Source organism: Talpa occidentalis, unplaced genomic scaffold (assembly GCF_014898055.3).
Source record: "Talpa occidentalis isolate TD23 unplaced genomic scaffold, MPIMG_talOcc4v2.1 talOcc4.8, whole genome shotgun sequence".
Classification (NCBI taxonomy): Eukaryota; Metazoa; Chordata; class Mammalia; order Eulipotyphla; family Talpidae; genus Talpa; species Talpa occidentalis.
The window spans coordinates 40,860,695-40,873,008 of record NW_023605194.1 but is presented as its reverse complement, the minus strand read 5'-3'; the positions used below and the strand labels follow the sequence as shown (position 1 = coordinate 40,873,008).

Genomic DNA, 12,314 nt, shown 5'->3' with positions numbered 1-12,314 from the left:
CCATGGAAACTTGGCAGTCGTCATGGTTTCTTTGTTCTGCCAGCACAGTGTTATGACGCACTCTGCTAGGTCTGCACCCAACATCGCCTACAGATGTTATTTATTGAATTTTGAAAAGCCTCTTGGGAAGCCAAGAGGTTGGGCACAGTTTCAAGCTGCCTCTGCAGATATGGGGCCTGTCAGTTTGTTCAGTTAAAAAGCTACCTCATTAGCTGCATTACATTTCATAAGGATTCACTGCTAAGGCAGTGGTGGAGCAAGACTAAATACTGAAATATAATGTCATTTAAATAATTTGAACCCTACCACGTGTAGATTATCATTATGCAAATTAATTTCCAAAAGATTGTACATTTGTTTGAAACTGATTAATTTAAATCCTTTTCATAAACTTTCCATTTGAATCTCTTTTTCTCTTTTTTTTTTTTTTAATAGTCTGAAACGTATAAATCTTAGGAAACTAAATCAATAATTGGCTTTAATTTCCAGGTCCTGATTCTGTTCTCCTGAGAAAAGCATTACCCTGTTAAGATTCAAAACTCCATGTGGTTTGTTGTTGGCAAAATTAAGATAGCAGACAAGACCATTTTTTTTCTATTTAATATCCAACCTCCAGTCAATTGTTAGTAAACACTGACTTTGATCTGAACCCAGGTTAACTGACAGAGACTTAACTGAGTTTATGAGTTTTATGATTATCATATTTATTGAGTAGTAACTATGTAGATTGTGTATTCTGTGCAACTTGGCATGTTACTGATTTTTAAGAATTTAATCTGTCTAGAGCTGGAATTTACAAACTCTCTCCTTACTTGCATACTCAGTATTGTCTGCCATCTAAAGAAGCTGGGAGCATTGATTGGATATATCAGTAAGCTCACTTAGAACTCTTTAGAGAAAGGTCTGTGCATTTTTTATGAAATTGTTACTCAAATGTATTAGAAGCAGATTCATTATTGAGCAATAAAGTAATACATGTGCATGTTGCACAAGTCATAAGAATTGGCAACCAGATATAGGGCTCGCTTGTCTTGGAGGAGAATGATGTGCATGTGGCTTAAGTATTTTCCTCTCAAGATCCTCTGTAAAAACTAAATAAAGATAGGAAACCTTGTCTCAACATGCTCAATTATTGGGAAATAGTATAGTTAGTTGGGAGTTTGCTTTTTTGTTTTACCATATTCTTGTAAATAAAGGATTGGGTCATATATAGAAGGAATAAAGATTTCCAATTTTTTAAATCTAATTTAAGCTTCACTTTGTAATTTCCCCAAATGACAATTGATATACTGTGGTATATCAATTAAAATGTATTTAAAATGTAATCAGGGGAATATTCAGTTTAAAAATCAAATGCTTTGATCATGAGAAAGTTAAGTTTCACTGTTTTAAAGTTTTAATGTTTTAAAGTTTCACTGAAGTTAAATTTTCATATCAAAAATTGATATTCCCTTGTTACATCAAAGTTCTCTACAGATGAAAATTTCTAGAACATAAATTTGTGTTTTCTGCACTAACAAAAATTGTATTTTGTTCTAGAAAATATAACCTATGTTGTAGATGTGAGAAATACCACATGTTGCATATCAATTTATCATAATTTTGTAGTCTAATTTTTTAATAATTTGTTGAATGTGTGCAATTCAATCTTGTATTGCCCTCTTGAGCTACATGATTTGAATATGCCTGTTTTAAATTCAGCCTGAGCAACAAACTACTTTTTCCATTTTTGACTAACCAATCCCATATTAACCTTTCTATTAGTTCTTACTTAATATGGAATTTCTTTTTAATCATAAAATCTGCCTTAATTGATTACAGCTTACAAGCAAAGTGATGATTATAATCATATTCTCTATTACTCCCCGACTTAGCAAAACTGCTTGGTTGGTGATGTTGGCATTGATATGTTAGACTGGAGGAGGTTACAGAGTGTATAGAGGTGTTGTCCATTCATGAGTTCCCTAAAGCATAACAAGCATTGCAGAATATACAAGAGTAAGCATTGTTAAGAAGATATAATCCAAGTATGAAATGTTATCTAGAGAATTTTAGTGATTTTAAAATGTTATTACAGTTTCCTTAGTTTGTTAGACAAATAGTATGAAAGCATAGGTTTGAAATTGGATATTTTTAAAGACTCAAAAAATAAAAATTCAAACACGAATAAGTCACTTTTTCTTAACAGTTTGATGTCTATAGAAAGGTGTTGATGCTCTCAAGTCTAATGTAACAAATGAGACAAAATCTGCATTTTATTCCTCCCAACTTTAATTTTGCCTCTAAATTTAGGGCATGAAAGGAGGGAAATGAAAAGGAAAGGAAGGTGAACATTTTTTTTCTTTCCTCTTCCCCTCATTTTCTGTCATAAATCCCAATCACTTCCCAAAGCCACTGGATATTGCCACAAGTGATCTGTGTGCTAGTAGTGATCTGTCTCCTAATGCCTTTAAAAATACAGTGTTTATTCATCAGGTAATGTGCTCACTGGCATTTTTATGATATTCTGATTAGCTTCTCTGCAAATTTTAGATAATCTTTCTTTTAAAAAAAATCTTTAATCTTTAAAATAAATTGGATAATTTTTAGTAAAAAGAAGAAGCTTAGGAGAGTACTGGAGAACGAGATTAAAAACTGGAGCTGGGCAGACCACAAAGCAAAAGGAGAGGCTGGAGATATATAGATATATAGATATATAGATATAGATATAGATATATAGATATATATACACACACACATACATACATACATACATACATATATATATATACACATACATATATGTGTGTGTGTGTATAATGGAAAATTGTATACTGCCTGATTTAAATGACAGACAGACCTGCTGAGAATTTAAAATGACAATTCTTGGAGCAAAAAGTTTCATGAGGCCTTTTATTATTCTGAAAATCAGTTCAGACTACACTGTGTATTTAAGTCTACCTTAAGTTGAGCTGAATTTTTAGAACCTAAATAAAAACCTGTGTTTTTAGAACCTAAATAAAAATAAGGGACTTGAAAATATGTAGCATTTTGAATGCTTTTGAAAGATATATCAAAATTTGATTTAAATTAAATAAAGAAAATATCCTCCCTCCCAAACCTAAAGGTGAATATTATTTGTACTTTCATTCACTGTGTAATATATTATAGTCTGTGCCAAATTATGACAGAATTCATACCTTCTCACCTGAATCATTTATTCAGTTTTAATCTAAGCAACAAATTTTAATTTTCTTATTTTTGAAATCTAATATAAAACTTTTCTGACCATAGAATAAGCAAATCATCCTTGTTCTAACTTCCTCCATAACTCTTGTCACTACCCAGAGGATCCCAAACTTTTAGCTTTTCTCGACCACTGATGACTTTATCATCTCATATCTCTGAGAGAGGAAATTAAGTAATGGTGTTATACAGCACACCATTCTCTAGCCACAAGTGGCTGTTTTAATTAAAATTAAATAATTTTTTAAAGACTTATTTTTATTTATTTATGCATACAAGAACTTGGGTGTAGGACACAGGTACAGGGGGTGAGAGAATTTACCAGAGACAGAGTAGGGAGCAGAACAGGCAGATCAACTGAAATACACTGCTGAGGGGAGCAGCGGGTGAGACAGGAGAGGTCTGCTGTCCCATATTTGGTTTAGTTTCCTGGCTGGGAATCAAACTCAGGCCACAACAATGGATGATAGCTTGATGGTGCTAAGACTTAACCCCTATGCCACCATGCATTCCTAAAATTAAATAAAATTTAATATCCATTTCCTCAGTCTCACTGGGTACATTTCAAATGTATATGGGCAGTGCAGGTATAGAATTTATATGTCATTATGGAAAGTTCCATTGATCAGCACTGATGGAAATGCATAGAGAGAGCATGCACAGAAAGTGTTGATTCACAAAAAATTCTCTAAGATTTTTCAGAAGTTCCTGTTTTCCTCACAAATATAGAGAATCCAATAAACAATCACCCAAGTTTCTGGAAATTAAAGGTTTTGGAAATGAGATACTAAGTCTGGTCCTGCTGGCTAGGAGGATACAACTGGGCTACTGAGTTCCCATAGAGGACAGTTTTTAAAAGTTAGATTAAAGAAAAGAGATAAGATAGTCTTCTAATTTTCATTATCATTTATTCAGTCAATAAATATTTACTGAACACTAACTCTTTTTCTAAACTTTTGTTAGGCACTGAAGACAAGTTTCATTAAAAATGGTCAGAGAGCATACCATGAAAGTGAATGTGGGGTACATATCCCATTTTAGATAATAATTGTCAAAATGACTGTCCAAGGACATAAAACTTGAAAAATATGAATATCTAGCTATGAAAGAAAATAATCAGAGAAACAAATTTCAAACAGGAGTAAGAATATAAAGGCCCCAAATAAGAAATAGCATAATGTACTAAGTTCAGTGCAGTAGCATGAACTTTCAGAGGGCCAATATGCTTGGAACCAAGTGAGGAAGCATATAGATAGTGACAGTATTATCAGCTTGTTAATAAATATGTGAAGAGGTATATTCTTTAATTAGAATACACTGCTAAATTTAAGGTGTATGATCACCAGTGACAATAAAAGCATACTTTCACATACATTAAATGATTCTCCACAGTGTATAAAATCTTTTCCAACACATCATTAATGTATTTAATATTCACACAAACGTCAGGGGTAGATAAGGCAAGTGTTGCCATATCAGTTCCGCAGATAAAATAGTCGCTTTGACTTGTTCAAGTTCTCATTGCTTAGATATCTAAGTGACCTTGGAAAATGATGAAATTCAAAAATTGAAATTCACTATGATAAAACCAAAAAAAGAATATTTAAGAAAGAAATAAAAAATACAAGATCTGAACTGACTTGTGAATGTTGTAGAAAAATTATTAGGGTGAACACCCTATGGTTTTGTGGTAACAAAAAGTACATTGCCAGAGTTCATAGAAACTGTATAATCTGTAGATAATAGGGAATAATTCCTAAGAGTATAATCCCTAGAGTCAGGTTTTGTGGCTGTTAATCTGGGCACTACTACCTACTATACTTATGAACTTAGAACTTAACCTCTATGACTCAATTTCTTCACCTATAAAGTGAAGATATAGTAATAGTACTTATTGCCAAGGGTAGTTTAAAATGTATTACATATTTTAGATCTATATACATGATTGTTAGTTTCTGCATCTATAAAATGGGGGTTAAGTAATATTTCTACTGCCCAGATTTAATAAGCATCTTAGAGCTATAGATATAGCTCATAGCTAAATTGTATGGGCTTTGTTCTGCTTTTCTTCACCCTTTCCTTCTTTTTCATCCCTTATTTTATACCATAATTGAATTGGCAAAACTCTCAACACCCTTTCTAAAAGATTTTGATGTAACCCCAATATGTGGCACTTTTAAGGAACTTTAATTTGATAGTCATTAGAGGAAAAATGTTCATTAAGTGCTTAGCACGTGCTAAGTATTACAAGCTCTTTCACTTTCCTTATTCACGTTCATCCTCACAATTGTTTTTAACTTTTTAATCTTTAAATAATTTTAAACTTAGAAAAATTGCAAAAGTAATACATAGAGTGCCCAGATATCCTTCACTCAACTTCCCTAAAATTAACATCTATACAAGGTATAATAATCAAAGCCAGGAAATTAACACTGATACAATAGAAATAACTGAACTATAGACTTCATTCAGATTTCACCAATTTTTCCTCTAATTTCCTTTTTCTGTTCTAGAATCAACAGCAAGGTCACACATTTATTTGTCATGTCTCCTTAATCTCTTCCTGTCTGTAACATTTTCTCTTTCCTTGTTGTTCAAGATCTTGATACTTTTGAAGGATACTTGTCATTCATTTTGTAGAATGTCCCTCAATTTGAGTTTGTCTGATATTTCCTCATAATTATGTTTGAAGTAATGCATTTTTAACAGAAATCCACATAAGTGATGTATCCCCCATAGTACATCATTTCAGGGATGTACATGATATCCTTATGTCTTCTTAATGATGATGTTAACCTTTACCACTGGGTTAAGGTGGTGTCCATTTATCCTCTGTAAAATTACTGTTCTCCCATGGGAGTTAATAAATGTCTTGGGGTGACATTTTGGGATTCTGAAAACATACTATTTTAGCATCACTAAGTGTGATCATTGGGTTAAGATGATATGCAACAACTTTCTTCTTTGTAGCATTACTCTTTTTTATTTTTGTAATGATTAAGTATCATAGTAGGAAATACTTTGTTGACTAGACAAATGTCCTGATTCTCTTCAAACTTTTGCCCACCGATTTTAGCATGCTTCATTCTAACATCTTTTAACATATTATTTAGTTTCTTTGTTTTATAGATACAAATATCAAATCTATATGGGTTATATTCTAAAGTCTCTTGTAATTTCATTATTCTGCTAAGATGTGTTAGCCTAAGTGTAATAGAGAAGACTTTACTAGGATAAAATTGTGGGAGAGTGATATACATTTGAGAAGACAAAATTGAGGTTTTAAGAAAAGTTTTCTATGGGTATCATTATTGCAGTAAAGGCTCCTCAAAGCATCATGAGAAATTTAGATGAGGTGTTCACTGACAGTGTCCCAGAGTGACAAAGGGATTTTGTATGAACTTAGCTATAGGTACAAATAAAATATACTTCAACCATCCTGCAGAGATAATGTTTTGTATTTGGAAAGTTTATTTCAGTCTTGAATGATCATTTTTGTTACTTAATGTGAGACATAAGATTTCCTTAATTAGGTTACCAAAACTCCCATAAAACAGTATCTTCCCAGAGGGTTGGCAGAAATCAACTGTGGATTCTCATTCTTTTCTGAAAATTTTTTTCTTTTTCTTTTTTTTCATTTTTGTGCAGAAGAACTGGGGTGTAGGCCAGAGGTGCGGGGTCAGGGGAGGTCAGTGAGAGAATTCGCCAGAGACAGAGTGGGGAGTGGAACAGGCGGATTTACTGAAATACACTGCTAAGGTGAGCAGTGGACCGAAAGGAGAAGTCTGCTGTGCCATATGTGGGTTAGCTCTCTGGCAGGGGATCAAACTCAGACTGTACCAGTAGTAGTGCTGAGACTTAAGCTCCAGGCCACCAGGGAGCCCCAGGGATTCTTATACAACCTTGAAGAAAGGCCTCTGTTTAGAAAACATCCAGTACATGCATAAGATTCTATTCCCAAGATGATAGAGTGAATGTTTCTTGTATAAATATGAACTATACTCAATAATAAAGAAAAGTGCTACAATAGTAAAATATATTTGTAGCAAGGAGACTGGGAGGATATGTGTGAGTCATTTTCATTAAATGCATATATTAATTTGAAAGAATGAAGATATTGTTATAATATGGCAATTTTTGGACCTTTCAGCTGTTACTAGTCATTTCTAATGATTTCTCCTCCAAACTGGGAGTTTCTTTTCTCATCTTATCAAAATTCTGTTCTAAAATAAGCAACCAAAGCCAAATAGTTAGCATGTTTGAAAGGTCAGCAGCATTGTCCAACTACAAGTGACTATTCTTTTCAGAAGCTACAGTTCTCTGCAATCATCATGTAGGTATAGAAGAAGCTTAGCTTTATATATCATCTAAAGTTATGAAGTGAACAAACAATTGTTATTGCTAACAATTGTTATAGCTTCAAAAATATAATCGCCTCTGTTGTTACTTGTATCCTAATTAACTTAGTTTACATTACTCAGATATATTTCCCCTCTGAAATGTTTCTTTTCCTATAATTTTTTGAAACTTTTCACAGTGATAGAATAAACTACTTACAGTGCCCAAACCATTGACAGTTTTAGAGACTCATTCAATTTAGACATATATTTTTAAATTATCTAAAATTTAAGGATTACTCTAGAAATCCTACCTGTAACTCATGTGTTAGAGTCAAGTCAGAATATGATATAAAATATCATGCCCTATTTAATTTGAAAAATAACACCATGGTTTTTAGAATTAATTTGTAATTTCTTAACTTTATCTTCTTTATAGGAAACATCTCTTTCATATCTTTGAAAACTTTGGTATTATATCAACTGTATTATTTGTAAAGTCAGTGTAATTATGTCTGATAAACCTCCAAAACAATTTATTAATCCTCTTTTTACAAATCTCTCTTAAATTGGAAATTTGAAAGCTGTATATTATTAGAAATTGTTATTAATTTTTTTAATATTATAATTATGCGATTATGTTATTATCTTTCCAAGGTGCATACTAAAAAATTTACAGGTGATATTACATAGTACCTAGAAACTTACTTCTAAATAATATCTAAAGTCAGTAGGTGAGAGGGTAAGAGTGCAGATGAACTAAGATTTATAATAAATTTAAATTATTATAGTTTGATGGCAGGTTCCTTGGAGATTATTGGACTAGTCTGTTTCCTTTTGTATGTGGCAAAAAATTTTTTTAATAATTCTTAATAGATTTTTCCAGTCTGTCTTATTTTGATCCTGAGAATCTAAATCCTTAATCTACTAACAAAATTTTGCTTTATTGTACCAGTTACGAAAATTTTTCTCTCCTCTCTTTTAATAGGCTGAAGACATTAAAGAGATAGCCAAAAAGACGCAAGCTATTCCAAAGGTGAACTCAAAGAGGCAGCGAATTGTGATTTTCACCCAAGGGAAAGATGATACTATAATGGCTACAGGTACTGTGCAAACATTGTGGGAAACTCAGTATTATAGACATTAATCATTTGTAACAAAATTTCTATATTTTTCTATTATAAATTCTTTAAAACAATGTACCTATTTCTCTTTCATTCCTTTTTAACCAGCTTCATACATCTTGCCTGCCTTCTAGCCCATGCCCAGCTTCCACCTCTGGCAACCTTTTTTGTATCTATGACTTAAGTTTGTTTTGTTTTCTTTTTTAAAGATTCCTGGTATAGATGAGGTCATATAGTATTTATCTGTCTCTAGCATACTTAATTTAGCAGAAAGCCCTCAAGATCCATACTTTTTTGCAAATGACAGGATTGCTTTTATTATTATGACTAATAATAGAAGAGTGTGTGTGTGTGTGTGTGTGTGTGTGTTCATCCCATATTTTCTTTATCCACTCACTAATTGACTGATACTTGGGTTATTTTCATGTCCTGGCTATGGTAAATAATGCTACAATGAACATGGGAATATATATATTTTTCAAGTTAGTGTTTTCCTTTACTTCAGATAAACACCCTGAATTGAGAGTATTAGATCATATGGTGGCTCTGTTTTTAATTTGAGGAACCTCCATAATTTTTCCATGGAGGCTGCACCAATGTACATTCCCACCAGCAGAACCCAAAGGTTTCCTTTTCTTCACAACTTCACCAACACTTGTTATTCTTGTGTAGCCATTCTAACAGGTGTGAGATTATATCTCATTGTGGTTTTGACTTGGATTTACCTAATGATTACTTAAGTTGGGTACTTTTTCATGTACCCATTAGCCATTTGTATGTCTTCTTTAGAAAAATGTTTATTCATATTCTATGGCCATTTTTAAATTATATTTTGTTTCTTGCTGTTGGGCTATATGATTTCTTTATATTTTTTAATATTTATCCCTTATTGGATACATAATTTGCAAATACTTTCTCCCATTGCATCTGCTGTCCATATTTCCCCACATCGTTTATCAAAGAATCAGTCTTTACTCCTTGTATATTTTTGTGTTCTTTGTTGTAAATTAACTGACCGTATATGTTTGGGTTTTTTTCTAGTTATTCTGTTCCATTGAGCTATGAGTCTGTTTTTATGTCAGTGACATACTGTTTGGTTATGTAATTTAAAATCAGAAAGTGTGATGCTTTTAGCCTTGTTCTTCTTTCTCAGGATAACTTTGGCTACTCAGGCTCTTTTGAGATTTCTTACAAATTTTGGAATGTTCATTACTTTTCTATGAAAATGTGCATATTATGTTTTTTTTTTTATTTTAGTAAACATATCTCCCTTCTATCTCAGGAGAAACGGTTTTATTTTCAAAAAAATAATTTTTTGAAAGGGAATTGAGTAAAATCACTCTGATGTAGTTTATAATTACTTTGCTATTTTGGAGATCATGTCAGTCTAGAAATGTCTTTTCTGAAAAAAGAAAGATACAAATAACTGCTGTAATATGATAAATTTATTTAATTATGAACAAATAAAATACAGAAATAGGTATTTATTGGTATTAAATATCAAGAAAAAAATCTTTTTTATTCAACTATCTCTTTTATGGGACTCAAATATAGAATAGAAATTTCATCTACTAAACAAATATTTCCTTGATTAAAATGATTAATCCTTTGCTATTTGCTATTATAGTCAAAATACATACCTTTAATGCTATCTGAAGTATTAAGATTAAAACCATCCAATTAATTAATAGATATTATAAATAGTAGCAATTATTATCTTTGTGTTTATTTAGTACTCTCCCGAACACTGAAATTTAAGATGTGAACCTTAAAAATCTAATTGAGAAATAAAAGTAATAAATCTCAAAATGTGAATGCAAAGAAGTATAATTACACATCATAATTATTAGCGTAGACTATAATTGGTTGTAACAAGATTCAGAGATAGTTTGTAGTTTTCCTAAGATGTATTAGTGTCCTTGCTAATAAGTCAGTGTTCTAGGAAGGATTTTTTAAAACTAGGGCAATCCAGTCAAAGATCATGTGAGCTAAGGGTACCAAATAATATCCAGTTTTTTATTGTTGTGGCAGGAAAAGCCATGTTGTTAATTTGCACAGAGAAAAGAAACATATGTCATGAAAAGTTATCCCTTAATTGCTAATGACTATCTGAGTTTCTGTCTTTCTATATTATGTGACTTGTTCCTGTCTTAGCAATGAGCACTGTTTGGAAAAGTGAGAAATATACAGCTTTGGTATCTTGTAAGAACTGAAATGCTGCCTCCAGATTCATAAAATCCTGCTTGGCTGCTCTTTATGGAGACATTTGTTTTAAGATTTTATACATTCCACAGAAAGACAGAGATAGATTAATAGATAGATAGATAGATAGATAGATAGATAGATAGATAGATAGATAGATAGATAGATAGACAGACAGGCATCTTCTCCCAAATTGAAACCTTTAAAATTAGCTTCCCCATTCTGTAAATGAATTTTCTTGTCAAGTCATTTTGTTCTTTATTAAAATCTATTAAACCATTCTTAGGAATGCTTACCAGGAGGAATTTATTTGAGGAAAGGCAGTGGCTAATCTTTACTTTTCCCACTATATGAAAATGAACTTAAATTAGAGGATGTACTATATCTGCAATGCATGATAAATACAAGATGGATAGAGAATCTGTTCAGTGGTGTCAGCTACAAAAGCAAACATGATAAATGTTAATGCAGTTTTGAGCCCTGGGATAAGCTATTCAGTGCACAAGCATAGCTGAATCTCTTTGCTATGTTGTTATTCATGGCAGCCAAATAAATGTCAATAATAAAAGAGAATTAAAGATTTTCATTTCCCAGAGGCAATCCTCTAATACGGCTTGATCTTTCATTTCATTTGTAATTCGTTCTCATGTCAGGATGCAATCATTCGCCAGGCACTGGGTGTCATGTTAAGTCATTTAATAATGATTAAGAACATAAAAATGCTTGGCCTGTGGGGCAATTCACAGAAGAGATGCCAATTTGTTATTGTTTTCCCTCCTTTCCTCTTGAATATGGATCAGTTTTTTCCCACCTCCTAGCATTAATATACTAATGGAAGATGGGAAGGGAAAATGTCCCTGCATCTAACATAAGTGGCATTCCAGAATGGTACAAGGCAGTGCTAACACACTTATTAAAACACTAATTAGGAATCATTGTTCCTGAACCTCACACTGTAAGGCACTTTTAAATGATTGCTGCTAAGTTTGTAGCATTTAGCAATAATGTAACAAAATCAGCTTCTTTGGATTTTAATTCTAGAGATCTTTCTCCTTTGGCTATATTTATAAACTCCTTTCACTTATAAGTATAATTTTTTTGATTTCTCTTTTGAAAGTTGTCTGTGAATCTGTAGTCTTTTCTATTTTTCCTGTTTTTTGGTCACCTGTATTTCAGATTGGATATCCATCCTCTGTATCAGCTCATCCAGAGGTTTTGTCACATATCAATCTTTATTTCATTGCTTGCAGGCTAAATGAGTTCCGAGCTTTTTTTTGGGGGGTGAGGTGGGAGGTTGCACTGGGAAGTAATAAGAATAACAGGCTGGAATGAGGGCAGAAAAGATGATTCTGTCCATTTTGATCCTTTTAATAAATGTTGAATCGAACCTATTAGGTAGCATGGGAGTCAAATCAAGGGAACTCAT

General features: G+C 32.2%; 1 protein-coding gene across 2 annotated transcripts in view; it reads left to right on the top strand.

Moving 5' to 3' along the window:
• The window catches only part of ADK (adenosine kinase), a 430,089-nt gene that overhangs the window by 346,655 nt on the left and 71,120 nt on the right, over positions 1-12,314 (top strand). For both annotated transcript variants that reach the window (XM_054690530.1, XM_054690531.1), the window contains exon 9: positions 8,551-8,665. In XM_054690530.1, the coding sequence (XP_054546505.1) occupies positions 8,551-8,665 (115 nt within the window). The remainder of the gene's footprint in view (positions 1-8,550; positions 8,666-12,314) is intronic.